Source organism: Mya arenaria, chromosome 5, assembly GCF_026914265.1.
Source record: "Mya arenaria isolate MELC-2E11 chromosome 5, ASM2691426v1".
NCBI lineage: Eukaryota > Metazoa > Mollusca > Bivalvia > Myida > Myidae > Mya > Mya arenaria.
The window spans coordinates 68,416,033-68,434,912 of NC_069126.1; the positions used below are offsets into that span (position 1 = coordinate 68,416,033).

General features: G+C 33.6%; 2 protein-coding genes across 4 annotated transcripts in view; both read left to right on the forward strand.

Moving 5' to 3' along the window:
• LOC128234976 (uncharacterized) overlaps positions 1-18,880 on the forward strand; it is a 152,272-nt gene that overhangs the window by 58,764 nt on the left and 74,628 nt on the right. The window lies entirely within an intron of this gene.
• Positions 1-18,880, forward strand: part of LOC128234974 (uncharacterized) — a 47,079-nt gene that overhangs the window by 11,883 nt on the left and 16,316 nt on the right. For 2 of the 3 annotated variants that reach the window (XM_052949632.1, XM_052949633.1), the window contains exons 2-9: positions 9,474-9,791; positions 10,210-10,506; positions 10,638-10,943; positions 11,054-11,356; positions 11,567-11,884; positions 12,243-12,560; positions 12,813-12,947; positions 13,314-13,420. Coding sequence is in view for 1 of the 3 variants with exons in the window: in XM_052949631.1 (XP_052805591.1) it covers positions 10,859-10,943; positions 11,054-11,356; positions 11,567-11,884; positions 12,243-12,560; positions 12,813-12,947; positions 13,314-13,420; positions 13,690-13,860 (1,437 nt within the window). In the remaining 2 variants the exon portion in view is untranslated. Of the gene's footprint in view, positions 1-9,473; positions 9,792-10,209; positions 10,507-10,637; positions 10,944-11,053; positions 11,357-11,566; positions 11,885-12,242; positions 12,561-12,812; positions 12,948-13,313; positions 13,421-13,689; positions 14,629-18,880 lie in introns of those variants that run through there. The other variant, XM_052949631.1, reaches the window with a different exon arrangement.

Below are 18,880 nucleotides of genomic sequence, written 5' to 3' on the forward strand. Positions count from 1 at the left end.
GTATCGTAACCATTGACTCCTATATGACGAATTAATTTAATACCATTTGAGTTTACAAAATAAGTTTACTGTAAGTATAAAACATAAAAACTTGACTTTGAAGTTAAATCTAGAAGTTGTATTCCTTCTTTATTCCTAATAGTGTAGTGTGATTTGCCAATAAACTCTGAAACTATGACAAATAGAAACATTTAAACTAGCTATTTTTTATGTTGCGAAGGAAATATTATAAGTAGGCTAAGTATTAAATGTATTTTTTTTTAATTCATAGATGTTTTACCATTAAGAGGAAGTGTGACCTTTAGCCAATATTTTTAAATATATAGACCATATAACTTTAGACTTTCATTTTTTTTTAAATTGCATAGAAGTATTGTAAAATGGAGTTTGCCGAATGAGAGTATGCGCTTTTTATATGCTTATTGTATTAAATATGTGCCGATATGTTTAATTTTGTATCTTGTTATTGTAAATTAATAATTTTAGGCTGTTTTTTTCGGTTTCGGATATAAAGTATGCAGAAAGGAATATGGATCAATTGAGAAAAGAACAGAACAAAATTCTGTTCGTTTTAAACAATTCAAACAAATGTAGTCAATGAAATAGGTCAAGAATGACCCTTGATCATTGATGTAAACGTAATTTTACTCAAAAATACATCGCGATCAGTCTTAAATTATTGTTTATAAGTAAGCAAAATGTAAGAAAATAATTAACTTATTTAGGTAGTATAACAAATCATTTCTAATTTACCATGATATATATATATATATCTAATAACTATTGAGTAACGTAAATTATTGGCTTGTTATTAGCGAGAATTTGAGTAATGTCTCCCAATTGGTGTCTTGGTTGCTGTGCCATATACATCCAGGTTCGATCAATACACTTAACGAGGTGCTAGGTGTAATATTTATCACTTTGTTAAATGGTGGTTACCATATAACCAATTGATTTCTTGACGGTTACGAATTGACTAACAGAATGGTTACGAAATAACCAAGATTCAGTGGTTACGAAATGGTAAGGTTACGAAATGACCAGATCCCACGTCAAATGCCCCTGGGGACATCCTAGGTTAGGCCCATTCCCCGTTTTCGGCGCAAAAACAATAACACCGCATTCACTCAGCACTGCCGGTCCATGGCCCATTTCCCTTGCTATCCCCGGTATAAACAAGACCTGGGGGCCATGGTTACAATTGACTGGTGCATAACTGTGGCAGAATAAGGGAAATATTTTATTGTTGCATTTATCATCAAATATGAGAATTTAAGACACATGCCAAAAGCCACAATACGAATGGGTGATAGTGTTCGTTCTGTTCTGCTTTTCATAGGTGATGAGAATGACTAATGACATGACATTGACAAACAAAATGTAAGGCATTTGTATCCTTTCGTCTTTTATTTATTAAAATCTGAGATGTTAAGGGAGCAAATCCCTTTTTAGATCGAAACTTACCAAATAATAATAAGCGACGATGTAGTGGTAAACCAAGTTTGCTAGAAATCAATCGAGTTTCTCCAATAATATACAAGCCAAAAGTATACCGGATATTGATTCTAGTGATTTAGTTTCGGATAAGCAAAATCCGGATAACTCGTTTGCTTTTCATCCAAAGGGTGGACGATTTATACTACCGACCAGTCATAAACATAAACGAAAAAACGTTGAATATGTATTTTAAACACTTACCAAGTTACCATTCTCTTTCCGTAAGAGATGTACTCATGCTGCATAACTGCACGGATATGGTACCACGGAGATACCCGAAAATTTCCGTTATATTCCGGAAAGTTAAATTTCTGTATACTGGAAAATTTGGATGCTGATGGTACACGATTTATCGAATTTCTTGTTTCTGTTTTTTATTGAATGAAACTTCGGGATAGCGTACAATAGGCTTTTAATAAAGTAAAACAAATAAAAAAATGCTTAGTATATAGCTATTTTTGACCAAAATAATGATTTTTTCCCTGGTCGCCTTAATAGCTATTTTTATGGATACACAAATATACTCACACAAACGTTTAAGGATATTTTTTTTTTAAATATTAAAAGAGAATAAGATTTAAAACAATGATATGATCTCGTAAATAAACATCCAAGCTTATCAATTTACTGTCAATGAACATTTTTATTAACATTTGATACAACAAATCTGGACTGAAAATATTAAGGAGACCAATTTTTGTCGCCTTAATCCAGCGGTCCCCATAAAAACTAAATAAATATATATATGGGCATCTTAATATCTGCAGTAGATATATAAACATATATGCATTTATATAATTATATGTGTGTTCACCTTGTTAGTTATGTCATACTTGTTTTAACATCTGAAATAGAAATAAAAAGACAAGGATGTAATATAATAATTCAAGTTATAGATGATGATTTGTTTTAGATGATATCATATTGATATAATTGAAATTTAATAGATTAGTATGTAGAAAATTCCCTTTATTTATAAAAATGTTTTGTGAGGTATGTTCCTGTGGTGTGCCCTGAATCACGCATACCATAAATGTACGGGGAAAATAAAAGGTCAACACACAAGAAAAAAACAAACACTATACATACAATTAAAATTTAAATGCAATGCATTAATAACATGTAAAAGAAGTGGTTTATAAAGCCGCAGGGTGGCATGAAATCCTGAAGGCGGTCAACCTGTATTATTTAGTATTGTAACCTGATATGTATTAAAAGTAGCGTTTTGGCACGGGTCACAATACAAATTTATACCGAAGCTAGCAATGCTAGTTCCAACTTGTCCGGAACTTATACCAGAGCTACGAGCTCAAACTTTACATAAGACCCGCGCTGATTAATACCACCAGCACCCCAACCTTAACACATGGTAAACTGTCGGGAATACACTTCCTGAAGGCCATGCAAGACTGGTAAACCACTGAAACCTGACCCCTCCCTGCCATTAGTATTTACGCAATTAATATGACAAAATCAAAACAAATAGACGTTTATCACTAACCCAGTGTAGAGTACAAACAAGCCGGAGCTAACTTAACACAGATAGTGGCCACAATTCCAATGAGCATTGCTAAATTAAGGCATTGCGTTTTAAATTATTAAATCTCAAAATAGCTTTAGTGCCAAGGGTCAAAACCGCCGACGGAAATTTACGCCACAGTAAATCTTATGCTTTAAATTTAATCTTTCAACAATTCTGACAGTTATATACATAACCTTATTGTTGACAACATTTACTAGTTACTAAATATGCTTGTGTAGCAGATCTTTACGGGTCAAGGTAAAATTTAAGCCCGATCACAGAGAGGTGTACCCCGTCAGGTGCATACAAGCCATGAACACTAGTATCAATGTCAATATTAAGCACGCCGCTTTTCCCATTAGCCCTTACCCAACTACTAATACAATCTGCAAAATCCGACCGGTAACGGATATCATTAGCGAATTGGTTGGCGATTGTCCCACAAGGGATTGCCCGATGCCGTTTCCCCCCAAGTGAATTATTATAATCTTAGGCGGAGAACAAAGCAAGACTTGCGATTCTACTGATCTTTTCAGACCGCCCAAGTAATGCCGACAAATCCCCACTAAGCGATGGACGCAGATATTTTCAAGTTTGGCGGTCCCCTCGAACTTCCTTTTTCACCAGCTCGATGCGATTTAAAAAAAAAACCCAGAACAAAACCAAGATTTCTAAATATTTATCAAGTGAGGCATATAAACGTTAAAATAGTTCTAAAATTCAAACATATTTCACACACCATGCTCTTATACTACCTGGCTCTGCATGAAGTATGCTTATTGTCGAATATATCTTTTGCATGTGCCTGAAATCCAACGCCTCATTTTCATAATTATTATATCTGGCACCCGATTGATGGCAGGTCTTTAGCCCTGCTTATGCGAGAGCTTTGCGAATGTATGTAATTAGCGCGTTAAGTAAAATTGCGTTCTGCAGAAGGTCGCGGGCTCTGCATTGAAGACTCTCCAGAGTTGTACCGGAAATTGTTCGAGGTCTGCCTCCGGGACAAGTCGCCTAAATTTGTCCATCTTAAAATGGGACAGAGCGTCACATACATATTTGCTGGCCCCTGGGACATGTTGAATTAATACGTTGTTTTGTATTGATTTATACAGCAAAATTCTTACAATTGTCATTGGCAACCAGCTACAATGGCCCTAGAGCAGAACTTTAGGGAACCAATAAGTGATTACACTACCTTTACCTAAGCCTTGATTTTCTTTAGAAATGAATGTATTTTCGCTACCACATCCTTGATCTTGTTTTTGTCTAATTCTTACCCGGAAGAAACCAGTACCTCCGAGCGGCAATCAGTCTTGTCCTGTGCCATCAGCACATTTAATTGCTGCATACTGCTATTGAATGTACCCATAAGACCGAGGCATAAGGTTTCGGTCTTGTCCACCCTAGAAAGTCGTCCAGGTAGTGTATTAGCATCCCCGAGCAATAACATATGCGATTTATCACAATGCTCTTTACATGTAGCGAAGTGTGCCACGGTCGAGCACGAAAACAAGCTTCCGAATGTAAACCTAATAACGAGAAGTATTGGATTGGTATAAGTTTAAATGCATAGTTGATGTCCAACTTAAACAATTTACAGTTCTGACCTATAAATTGTATCATTTCGATCGCTTTATCGAATTTAGTATATTGTATTGACATGTGGTTAAGGTCTATATAATCATTTTATTAAGAACCCCGAAGGAATGAGAGATGTTGTATCATTCGGAACTCGTTTTGGGCTTTCTAAAGTACAATACCGATTGGGGACACTATGAAAATTGGAAGGGGTTGCGAGACAAATAGACCTGCGATCCTCCCAGTAGCATTTTATGGTTAATTTCGTCTTAAATTATGTTTGGATTAGATGAGGATTAGATGAGGCGGATTTTAGATTGTTTGACAATCGTTCGTGCCTTGGGTCTTGGTAATGCAAGCTTGAACCAGGAGTGAAACCATTAAGCAGAAATTCGACCTCCGCCGTATTGTATTTTAAGGGAAATATGGACAAGGCAGTAATTTCAATTGGCGATGGGACCATATCGGTAACGTAATGATTAAATAGTAGAAGGCCGCATCTGGTTTCGAGCACCGTGGAAACGTGATGGCTCTGGACGCCTTGGTTGTTGGCCTCGTAATGTCAGAAATGGGGGTTGAAAAGAGGTTTGGTCTGGTGAACCCTATAACATCGCATTGCAGGATGACTGTCGCCGCATTTAGAATACGCATAGTGTAGTTTGTATCTTATATAAGTGCACTGCCCAGAACTGAAAATGTTACACAGCAATGGCAAGTGCAACGCTTTCAATGCCCAGTGAGGCATATATAAGGTAAACCATTCGTCATTGATACAATCTTTATCTACTGGTGAAGTTTGATATTATAGTTACAAAATTTTAAATGTTTTCGAAGGGTTTACCGAGAGTTGTTTATAATAGGTACTGTGTTATTTAAGAAACATATTAATAAAATTGCACATAATCGAAGTAAATTTGTTAAGGCAGTAAAAACAATACGTTTTAAGTCACATTGGAAGTCCTTCTATAATTTGATTTTGAAATAAGTGAAATGCTGAACACAGATGGTCATTACTGTGATTTAACTGGGTTTACTTAAAGTCACATTATGTTTTAGTTAATATGTGAATGTATTTGTTTGTATGTATATCCTAGAGAGAAACAAATCAGGTTGATGCAATTTTTTGTTACAATATGCATATTATGTTTAATTTACTTGTCTGAAATGTTAAAAATCGACAACAAAACATATGAGTTAGGTACAGATAAAATCATGTAGAAAAATAAAATTAACGGCTACGTGGTCGTTTCCCAGTTAAACATTCGTCTAAATATCGCTAATATATTTGTACCTGTACCTAAGAAATGCTATTTTTAATTAAGATCTTATGAGATTACCACGACAATACAATTTCAATAAAAAAATGTGTTTTTGCACCAATCTTTATTGTGTGCCTTTAAAGCCAATATAATTAAATTAGTTATATATTTATTATCATCAATTGGCTTGCAAGTTTGAATCATTAGTATCAAACGCCATCATTCATCAAGAGTTGTAAACTTCCGTAAGATACACATTTTGTTGCTCAGATTTTATGCTCATATATGTTGTTAAAATATGCAAGCTATACACACATTTTGTTGTTGTGGTGTTCGTCCGTCCGTCCCGTGGACTTGTCATTTAAGTTCTCTAAAACGACAGAATTGTTTTAGTTTTTATCTATTACATTCAACAGGCATCGTTTTCAAAGAAGGACAAATGAAGAAATGTGCTCCGTCCATTCTGACCGGAGTCACGGTCATTTGTTATGTGTTCTTTTATAGTATAGTTAGAAAATATTGTGTATTGAAATCCTATCACATAATTTGACGATTCAGCTTCAAATTCTCACAGATGATCGGGCATCGTGTGCAAAACTCAATGAAGAAATGAGATTGTGATACGTCTATCTTGAATTTATTTTTTATTTTTGTTAGTTCGCCTGTTTATTAAGTATTTATAAGAGTAACAATTTTGTCTATCAAACCTCTCTGACACCATTTCACTGATTGTCTTAAAATGGAGTATAGTCAAATCTTGTGGTGTGCTGTTCTCCTCTAAAACCTATCATTGTTGTAATAGATGGTTTCATTCCTTTAGGATTTTGTGTGCCGCTACTACTTTGACAAGAAGTACGCCCCATTGATATTTTTGTACGTAGTATATGTTTATAGTGTGAAATCATCGTGTTTAAAACTCTCATACACCTTGTTACAAATATATGTAATTGATATCCAATATTTATTGTTTTATAATAAATATCGTTTGTTTGTTGACATAGATTCACGACATGGAGTAAAATATGTGTTTTTTCTCATATTATGTTAAGTTCCGAATTTTGTATTCAGGAATCGTTTATCTATTCCATGAGTAAAAGGTTTGAACCAATAGATAAAGTATTTTTAGAATTTGAAAAATCTTTTTAATGATTTCAATGGGTAAATAAAGGCAAACTTCACTGATCAATGGTCTTCGGCAAAAAATAAAAATATAAACTTTAAAAAAAAAACTTATTCAGGTGTCACTTGTGCCAAAATCTTTAAATAAAGTATTTGATGATGATTGCGGAAAGTGTTGTTGGCTCAAGTTAGTGCTCATAAAGTATGTTCAATATTTCATGTTGATAAAAAGTTTGGACGTTCAAAAACATCAGAATGAGTGACACGGGATATATTGAACTTTCATTCCAGAAATCTTTATTTTCACATTCTTGATTTAAAGTTACTTTTGTTAAACAGTAAGTTAACAAATGTTGATATTGTTTTAAGTTGTTTATTCTGTTTCTTTGTTGTGAGTGGTGTTCGTAAAAACCTTCAATCGAACTTGCTTTTAATTTTCAAAGATAATCAGACATTTTGTACAGGTGCACATGAAAGAAGAGTTTCGTTTCTCGTTTATTTCATCGGACTTACTACTCTTTTGCCGGGATTCTAGTGTGTTATGAAGAATTGATTACGATATTCATTCGAATAATCCTCTTAAAACTGTCAGATGATCAGGGGGGGGGGGGGGTATTCATAAATCATGTTACGTCATTTTTAACTTATGTCAATTTCCTTATAGAAATGAAGTCGTAATAAAATAAACGTTTTTGTTGTATTTTCTTTTACATGATGTATTTTGAATAATATGTCCGAAAATAAAGTAGTTCAGATATTGATAAACGATTATATGACGTGATAAGCTTATTACTTAACTTATTATGTATATGTGATTGGAATGGAAAGGGATTTGTGTCTCTTCCATATTTAAGAGTTTCCCCTTGGTTACTTGTTATATAAATATAGTGAATAATCTTGTGTATCGACATCTCGTTCACATTTTGGAAGGTGTACTTCAAAGTTTACTTTTAGTTTTGATATCGAATTTAGCGACATAGGTAAGTCAAAAAGATTCCAAACCAATGAGATACGTGGATCAATTAACTCTGTTTGGTGACTGCAATATAATCGAAGCCTTACCCACTTTTGGTACAAAATACTAGCTGACATTGACGGACGTAAAAGTCATACAACGACGTTTTGACAGCACAAAATGCTCACATAAATTTTCTCAATTTTCCTTCGTACAGTTACGTGAATTTTGGAAGTTAGTTTGTATATTTATTTGGTATTATTTTAAATGAGTAGAGGAATAAAATGTAAAAAATACCCCAAAAATATTATAAACAATCTTTTTTTGCCTTGAAAGCTTCTACTCAAGGTATTCCATGCACGATTATAAATATATCTGGCGCCCCATATCATGTTGGTATTGTTTACAATTTTAAGAGAAAAATATGTTTCTAACGAGATTTTTATGGTCTTCGAAGATCTTAAGAGTTTTTCATTGACCAGTTTTCAGCTTGTTATTCCCATTAAGTGGTCCATAAAAAATAAACATATTTACCAATGACTCGATGAAACGACGAGCTTATTTGTCGATCAGAAACCTTAATATTGGTTTGAAAGAAAATAGTAAGTTTAGAGTATTGATATAATTTTAAATGTCTTTATTAACAATATACGAACTACAACACTTCATAGTCACTTTTATCGCGGTTTGTACACTTCGCGATGCAACATTTAAGGACATTGTAACACATATTTAATTTCCTTTTTGGTATGATTGACTAGGTTAAAGAATATAACGTCTGTCTGCGGAAGAAAATGTCTTTCCTACGAGTATATATAAAAGTACAATCAGTTCAATCCATTGTCAACTCGAAAGTATAACTCTCCAGTTAAACAATTGTGGACAGAACGGGCAACCAACACATATCTTCCCTTGTGAAAGAGAGTGTAACACAATTAGCAATGAATAGACCGAACAGGAACATTAGCATTCATCAATAAATAATTTTGCGAAGATATGCCAGGACAATGGATGATTATATGTGCTCAAATTGCCGTACTCATTTCCGGTTTGTTTGATAAGTAAAACACTCTAAATCATATAGTATTATTAATTTTAATTTTAAAAGATTTATTAAGATAATAACAATCACTAGTTACTACTGCTACCTGCTACTGCTACTGCTACCTGCTACTGCTACCTGCTACTGCTGCTGCTACCTGCTTCTGCTACTGCTACTGCTACCTGCTACTACTACTGCTACCTGCTACTGCTGCTGCTACCTGTTATTACTGCTAAAGCTTCTTCTTCTAAGTATTACGTATAATGATAAATGTAATAAAAAAACAATATAACGTATATATCTTCCTACGTTTATGGTCCACGATTGTTTCTTATAATTTCAGATAATTTATTTTTATAACCTGTGTGTCCATTTGCGTTTTCCATTTGTAAATCATAAGGATTTTCCATAATAATACTTTATTAATTATTTGTCCACTTTTACTGTTACGTTATTGAGGATGAGATGTGTATTTGTAAATAGTTTGAAACTTTTCAGCTCTTCTGTGCTACGTATGTGCAGCGGATAACAAGTATGGAACAATATCAGTGGTAGGACCAGCTTTTGTAAACAGGGAGGTAACACTGAAAGCGACACCGTCCTATCCTTGGGGATGTGACGTAGAATGGAAATACATAATTGTCGGGAACACAACATTCCAAACAATGAATGGGACAAATGTTAAAAGATATTCTGATGATACGTCATTCCTTTTAAAATGGACGGCTTCAATCGAATACAACGGATCTAATTTCTATGCTGGATGCTCAACAAACGAAACAATTCAAACAAGAATGACATCTATAAATATGAAAGGTAAATATCACTGATCGTTTCAAGGGAGTAACAACAACTTTCTTTGATTGTGTTTGTTGTATCATGTTTCCTGTTTGAGATCATTTGGGGTTCTACTCATTAAAGTCTTCTGACGCAATATTGGTAGGATTTTTTCACAAGGCCTGTCCATGTAATTTCTTCGTTTAAAGAAATCAAAACATAGAATGTTAATCAGCAACAAATGCGAACAATGTGAATATCTCAATCTAATCAGTCAGTTCATATCAAATAACTTCAATGGTTTAAGGAATAATTTAAAATAGTCATTGTTAGAAAAAAAAAAATGTTACTTTTCACTTTACTTAATTGCTTTATGGATATTGGTTGTTCTATTCAACCTCAATGAAATAGGATTTTGTTGTGATAATAACATTTATTGTTTAGTGACAAATTACAGATATTGTTGGACATTGTGGAGCACTCGTTCTTCTAGGTCCGATTGTTCGCGGCGGGAACGTCAAACTTGGATATTTTCCGTCTGACTCTTTTATACAACACCAAACTAACACTACCAGAAAATGGAAGAAATACCTTCAGGACATTGAGATACAAGAAGGTTCTTATGAAGAGAAAATCGTTTCTGATTTTTTGTACATATTGACTATATTTAAATTCGAAGAAAGAAATGAAGGGACGTATATTTTAAATTGTTATTCATCGTACAATACTGATTCTGTGCAGCTTCATATTCCAGGTACCTTGCTTTTACTTATAATCTATGTTTCTAGGTTATTAGTTCATAAGCAGCAATATGATAACCATAAGTTTGAATTTAAAAGGGGAAATGTATTCCAATTGATTAAAATGATTTGTGTTGTTTTTCAGAGATTCCGGTTTACCCAGTTCTTGGTCCAAAATCCCCCGACTTTAATACAACAGAATGTATCTATGTTTATGCTGGCTCTGACTTTTATTGCAAAACTGAATTTGGAACCGAACCAGTAGAGGTCGTACTTTTACTTGGCAATGATTCATTTGTCCTTTCTGAAAGCGACGGGAACAAAGGTTTTTAACGATACCAAAACGTTTGTCAACAAATAGCCGGAATGTCTAGACGGAATGTTATCTGTCAGGTTTCTTATAAAGCCCATGACACGCCTGACGTAGCGCACGGTTCATTATGTAGCGTAGGTAAGCAAATAGGAGACGCCTAATGACAAGCTTTGATTCATTATTCTTTGTTAGAAAAATGGATTAAGTATGGAATTGAATGTTCTTAAATCATAATGTATCAATTCCAGAGACAGGTAGCCTGCCTGTTCTAACAGTTCCTGAATTACTTCATGGAGAAAACTCTACACTTATCTGTGAAGTGCGAAATGCTATCCCAGCTCCGATAATAGAAATACACGTTGGCAATGTCTTGCACGGTGATGTTCAACAAACTGATACATTTAATGAATCATCTCATACTTTTACAAGTTCAGCAAAGGTGACAAAGGCTAACACATTGTGGAATGGAAAAGAGATGTGCTGCACCATGAAAAGCAGATATGATTTTGGTCAAAAACAAGTCTCAGTATGCAAAAATATAAGTATGAAATGTAAGTTAAACTCTGAGTGGCATAACACTTTTTTAAGATAGCTATGTTTCCCATTGGGACTATTTGCATTAATTTATTGGAAGGTAAACATTTTATGTAACTTTTGCCTGAGTGGGTGTCATTGAACTTATATAACAATATAATAACATTTTATGTTTATGTCTTTCTAATCAAACATTTATCGAAGATTTTGCCTTATTTTGTTTTCAGATCCGCCGTCGGACCTTTCGATGTCCGTAAACAAAAATATTGAAAATAACAAAAAAAAATCTGGCTGTTACTTAAACATGTCTTGTCAAACGAGTAAATCAAATCCGCCTTGCGCAATTGAATGGTCAAGTGACAACGATTATTTGAGATACGTTCATAGCAGCAACTGGGCGAATGCTGACAGTGGGAATTATCGTTCTGTTTCCAACGTGCTTTACAATGTCACAAATGATATGGCTGGAGGAACAATTACATGTTCAACAAGATGCAATCATTTTACATCTAATGTAAATAAAAACTATGAGTTATCTTGTTCGGGTACGTACTCAGTATTTATATTTGTTCACATCTCTCGGCCACTCTCTGATCAAACTTAACTATTATTTTCTTGGAATTAAATTTAATATATCGTATTATTGTTCATTTAATGTTCATATGTATTCTCTCAAAATATTCAACAATTGATAACTAAACCTTTCTTTGGAATGAAAAGACATTGAGATTTTACGCCGCTACTTCCGTAGATAGCATGAACGTTCGTGACATAAAGGAAATAACTTCTTTCATTGTAAAAAAAGACTTTCTATCACTTTGCGCAACACTGTGTAGGCAAAAACAAATGAAGTTTGATATCAACTGAATGTGCTTATTCTTTTCTTTGTGTCTATTGTTTTAGATATCCCTTTATGTCTTTTTATGGAGACATCTATTGTGAAAGAAAGCAATCCTGAATTTCTTAACTTAACGTTCAATACTGGTCCAACATGCATGCCTTGTGCAATATCATGGACCACAAACTTCGTCTTTCTTCACCCAATATCGATATCGCAATGGACAAAGAACAGTGGTCTGGGCATTATAAGTGTTTCAAATGCTCTATTCCTCCTAACAAAAGATGTGGACGGGAAACGGATACAGTGTTCTGCAAAGTGTGGGAACGATTCATCTGATATAATACATGAAACATACACTATTGTGTTTGAGGCTTTTCAAGGTAGGTAAGCTGCCATGCTATTGAATATGTGACATCCAGTAATACAGTAGATGAACAAAATATAGTTACAAAATCGTACTTACCAAACTGAAGTACTATTACAGCAAATATTTCAATAAGAGGGGCAACTACATCCGTTATTTGCTAATTAACTGAATAACAGAACACGCAAGGAATATGATAATAGATGGAACTAACAACATCGAAAACCTTTACTAAAATACCTGTGCATGACCTGTTGTCTTATTGCAGAAGCAGCTACCAACCCTGCATCCGTTGTAGCCCTACAGTTTCACGTATCGGTCCTTTACGCGTTATCTGGAACCATTTTACTTTTATTCATAACAAAGTTGGCCTTGCTTCTATTTCGTCGATGCAAATCTCAGGGTAATTGTGGAGACACTTTTAATTAAAATAAGGCTTTCATGTCAATATTGTTAATCGTTTAATATCTTTTCATATTTCATATTTGTTTCAGAATACAAATAGTTTCAATTGTTTGTATATAACAAAGGGCACCTATTCCAGCTGGGGGGGGGAGCTCAAGATGATCGCTCGTTGCGCTTCATCAATATTACATATAGAAATGCTCTAAAGTACCCTTATTCTTATTTTTTTTCTCTCGGGATTATATTATTGTTTATTTCGTGAATTCATTTAATTCTGATTTTTAAGGCGTTCTTGCTTTTCTCTGGCGGAAATTATGATATTTATTAATTAGCGCATTATGCATAGCGTTTATGTTTGACACAGCGTATGAAATGTTTCTACGCCGAAGAAAAACTGCATATAGCGACCCAAGCAGCCATGTGTACGACGCTGTTCAGTCTACTGCTGAGGCAACGATGCTTCACGATATAGTAAGCCTTCATTAATCTAAACCATTAAATTTATAAGAAACAGATGGTTAGATAAAAGCGTTACACTGTTTTCAGTGTTTTATACCATTTGAGAGGAAAGAGCCTACATGTGTTGTATTACATTGTGCAAAATACCATTAAAATGATATAAACATTGACAAACAATCTAAATATTATCATTTATAACATTACTGAAAAGGACTCAAAATTTAAAGGTAATGTTGTTATCTCCTATGTCTATATCTATATTTTAATCCATTACTTTAAAGAGAAGAATATCTGCAAGTGCCTCTGAGAACATATCTCCACTATCGGCTACAGAAGAACACCAAGCCCCTTCAAACAGGAACGTTTGCCACTACGACTATGTAGATATCCCATCCGACCAACAAACCCATGAGACAATTACACAGGCTGAGTCTTACATTCACGCGATATAAAGCAACTAATCTAACCAAATTGTTACAGAAGGCACAACCAATACTATTTTTATCAATATTCGTAAAGATATTTTAATATGAACTTTCTAATCTTTGAGTCGAACTGGATATTCCTGTTGTGTTGAACATCTTTCGAACGTATTGGGTTTAGTTAGTCATGTTTTGTATTTCGGTTGTATCCAATGTTCAATATCCCTAAGTATTTCTCGAGGTTAAACGACTTAGACATAGTGAGTTTTGACTGTATGTTAAATAGTTCTAAAACATGTGAGGTTTGACTGTATGTTATATAGTTCCAAAACATGCGAGGTTTGACTGTATGTTATATAGTTCTAAAACATGTGAGTTTTGACTGTATGTTATATAGTCCTAAAACATGTGAGTTTTGTCTGTATGTTATATAGTCCTAAAACATGTGAGTTTTGACTGTATGTTATATGGTTCTAAAACATTTTGTAAACACATGGCAAACCTTTGAATATACAATTTACACTTCGACTCCTAATTTAATAACATTTATTCCATAAAAAAATAAGATATGTCTACTGTATGTGTGTGATTAGATCAAACATAGTATATTTAGGCTAGTCCTTAGGCTAGTTTATTTAACAAATGTTTTTAAATCTGGTTCGTTATGTTAAGCCATTAGCCGAAATATGTGTATACTAATTGAAACAATACATGAGCACATCTTATATTTCATTTAATAGTGATTGTAATTGAATTGTACATATAATCATATTGTAATTATGTCTCAGTACAAACTAGTTGTTTAAATGTATTTCCACACATATTGTATTATATGACTTACATTGCATGTATCGTTGGTCATATTGATCTAATTCAATCATATATGTTGTGTATATTGCTACTGAATAAATGTGCTTCATCTTATACTTAAATAATTGATTAATAATTGATGCATGAACATAATGAACATAGCTGCAAACAGAGTAATGAAAATAGATAATTCAAAACTAATCTAAGTAAATAAAGATGAAAACAAAATAGAGGAAAAGAAAAGCGAAGAATAAAGAAGGTCACACAATCTGCCCTTATTGCGATAAACAAGGGAACCTTAACTGAAAATGTCTTAATTAAGATCACTGGTTCCGTGTACGAGCATACATCTCTAGTATAAAACCCTGGCAATCATTAAAACCACTCCCTTTTGTTGTGCTTTGACAATGCTCCAACGCGTCGTCCTTTGTATTGTCAAAGAGATGAAATATGGACCTACATAATCCGAATATAGAATATTTTACTCGTATTAACATATGAAAGGAAAAAAAGACCATAATCAATGTTGACGTCCAGTCTTAACAAATACCGAAATGTTGTGTAATATAAAATTCAATGTAAGCGAAAAAGTATATCAAGATATAAACATATAAATATATATATATATATCATACATGCGACAACTTTTTTAGCCTTCGTGATTTAGGTTGGATTCACCTATTATGAATAAAAAAACAGATACATATTCCATGACGCCGCGTGCATAGGCTTATTTAATAAGTAAGGCTGCAAATGAAAGAAATATGATTCAGACGAATTTATCATACAAAAATACTATCGTGAGCCAACATCAATTTGCCGACACACTAAAGATTATTGTAATCAATTTACGATGCATCTCAAAACCTGCCTAAAGGGGAATGTATTTAAACGTTTGGGGCCTTTTTCGGTGACAGTGTATTTCCATTGTCCAGGTCTCTTTTCAGTAGAGAAAAACTCAACCGATAAAGATTTGCTGATACAAAGCCTTATCACTGGCATTCGATTATCAAAGACGTAAGGGTGGGAGGGGAATACAATTGAAATTATTGGTTGTAATGTAAGTGCAACTAAGTGGATATTTACAACAAAATATTGTAGACAAAATCAAACGTTTACTCTCAAAGTAGCTTGAGGAAAATAAAATGTTTTCGTGGTGTAGAAGGAACCAGTGAGCACTTCACCTTGATGCCAATATGTTGTAAGTGCAAATCTGAATTTTCAGGCAAGGGTCAATTAGTGAAAGACCTGAAATTATAGATGAAGTATTGTAAGTGATATATGTATATCACAAACGCATAACAAAGGTATTAAAACTTTTGTGTGCAATACCTATATCTGGATATAAGGAGAAATTGATTATGTACTTTGAACCTCTATACAAGTTCTTTATAAATCCTCACATGCATATACACTATATGCACTTAAAAGTTAATATGATAACATAACAAATGTGCATATACTTAGATGGAATATTCAAATGACCTTCAGAAAATAAGCCTTCTAAAACGGTTGGTAACATGATATTGTTTAGTTTGTTCTGGATGTAAAAAGTTTCATCAAGTGAGCGTTTGAAGCTTAACAGTGGAACAAAGTACACTGAAAATGCCTGCAATTATATCGTTATATGTATCAAATGCATTTTATTGGATATTCATTAACAATTACAGATAGTGCTACCGTTTTACACTATTATTAGATAAGGTAAATCGACGGTTACCCGTGTGCTCGCTGGCCGAAAACAAGTTCACCATACGGTACCTGACCAAATCAGCAATGCAATGGTGTTTTTTTTTTACCTCAGCCTTGACGCTTAATGCTCGTTTAATTGACTACACGTGTGTTCTTCTTTGTAGTTTTCTTTTCCTCACACGTGTTTCTAAGCGCAAAAGAAAAGAGAAGGTATTACATTTTCATTGAGCATGAGACAACCATAAATGTTTCAGAAGACACGGTTTTGTTACGTCGTTGTGCATAAAAAGGGAGAAGGTGTTATGCACAACGACGTAACAAAACCGTGTCTTCTGAAACATTTATGGTTGTCTCATGCTCAATGAAAATGTAATACCTTCTCTTTTCTTTTGCGCTTAGAAACACGTGTGAGGAAAAGAAAACTACAAAGAAGAACACACGTGTAGTCAATTAAACGAGCATTAAGCGTCAAGGCTGAGGTAAAAAAAAAACACCATTGCATTGCTGATTTGGTCAGGTACCGTATGGTGAACTTGTTTTCGGCCAGCGAGCACACGGGTAACCGTCGATTTACCTTATCTAATAATAGTGTAAAACGGTAGCACTATCTGTAATTGTTAATGAATATCCAATAAAATGCATTTGATACATATAACGATATAATTGCAGGCATTTTCAGTGTACTTTGTTCCACTGTTAAGCTTCAAACGCTCACTTGATGAAACTTTTTACATCCAGAACAAACTAAACAATATCATGTTACCAACCGTTTTAGAAGGCTTATTTTCTGAAGGTCATTTGAATATTCCATCTAAGTATATGCACATTTGTTATGTTATCATATTAACTTTTAAGTGCATATAGTGTATATGCATGTGAGGATTTATAAAGAACTTGTATAGAGGTTCAAAGTACATAATCAATTTCTCCTTATATCCAGATATAGGTATTGCACACAAAAGTTTTAATACCTTTGTTATGCGTTTGTGATATACATATATCACTTACAATACTTCATCTATAATTTCAGGTCTTTCACTAATTGACCCTTGCCTGAAAATTCAGATTTGCACTTACAACATATTGGCATCAAGGTGAAGTGCTCACTGGTTCCTTCTACACCACGAAAACATTTTATTTTCCTCAAGCTACTTTGAGAGTAAACGTTTGATTTTGTCTACAATATTTTGTTGTAAATATCCACTTAGTTGCACTTACATTACAACCAATAATTTCAATTGTATTCCCCTCCCACACTTACGTCATTGACAATCGAATGCAAGTGATAAAGCTTTGTATCAGCAAATCTTTATCGGTTAATTTTTTCTCTACTGAAAAGAGACCTGGACAATGGAAATACACTGTCACCGAAAAAGGCCCCAAACGTTTAAATACATTCCCCTTTAGGCAGGTTTTGAGATGCATCGTAAATTGATTACAATAATCTTTAGTGTGTCGGCAAATTGATGTTGGCTCACGATAGTATTTTTGTATGATAAATTCGTCTGAATCATATTGCTTTCATTTGCAGCCTTACTTATTAAATAAGCCTAAGCTCGCGGCGTCATGGAATATGTATCTGTTTTTTTTTATTCATAACAGGTGAATCCAACCTAAATCACGAAGGCTAAAAAAGTTGTCGCATGTATGATATATATATATATATTTATATGTTTATATCTTGATATACTTTTTCGCTTACATTGAATTTTATATTACACAACATTTCGGTATTTGTTAAGACTGGACGTCAACATTGATTATGGTCTTTTTTTCCTTTCATATGTTAATACGAGTAAAATATTCTATATTCGGATTATGTAGGTCCATATTTCATCTCTTTGACAATACAAAGGACGACGCGTTGGAGCATTGTCAAAGCACAACAAAAGGGAGTGGTTTTAATGATTGCCAGGGTTTTATACTAGAGATGTATGCTCGTACACGGAACCAGTGATCTTAATTAAGACATTTTCAGTTAAGGTTCCCTTGTTTATCGCAATAAGGGCAGATTGTGTGACCTTCTTTATTCTTCGCTTTTCTTTTCCTCTATTTTGTTTTCATCTTTATTTACTTTGATTAGTTTTGAATTATCTATTTTCATTACTCTGTTTGCAGCTATGTTCATTATGTTCATGCATCAATTATTTATCAATTATTTAAGAATAAGATGAAGCACATTTATTCAGTAACAATATACACAACATATATGATTGAAATAGATCAATATGAACAACGATACATGCAATGTAAGTCATATAATACAATATGTGTGGAAATACATTTAAACAACTAGTTTGTACTGAGACATAATTACAATATGATTATATGTACAATTCAATTACAATCACTATTAAATGAAATATAAGATGTGCTCATGTATTGTTTCAATTAGTATACACATATTTCGGCTAATGGCTTAACATAACGAACCAGATTTAAAAACATTTGTTAAATAAACTAGCCTAAGGACTAGCCTAAATATACTATGTTTGATCTAATCACACACATACAGTAGACATATCTTATTTTTTTATGGAATAAATGT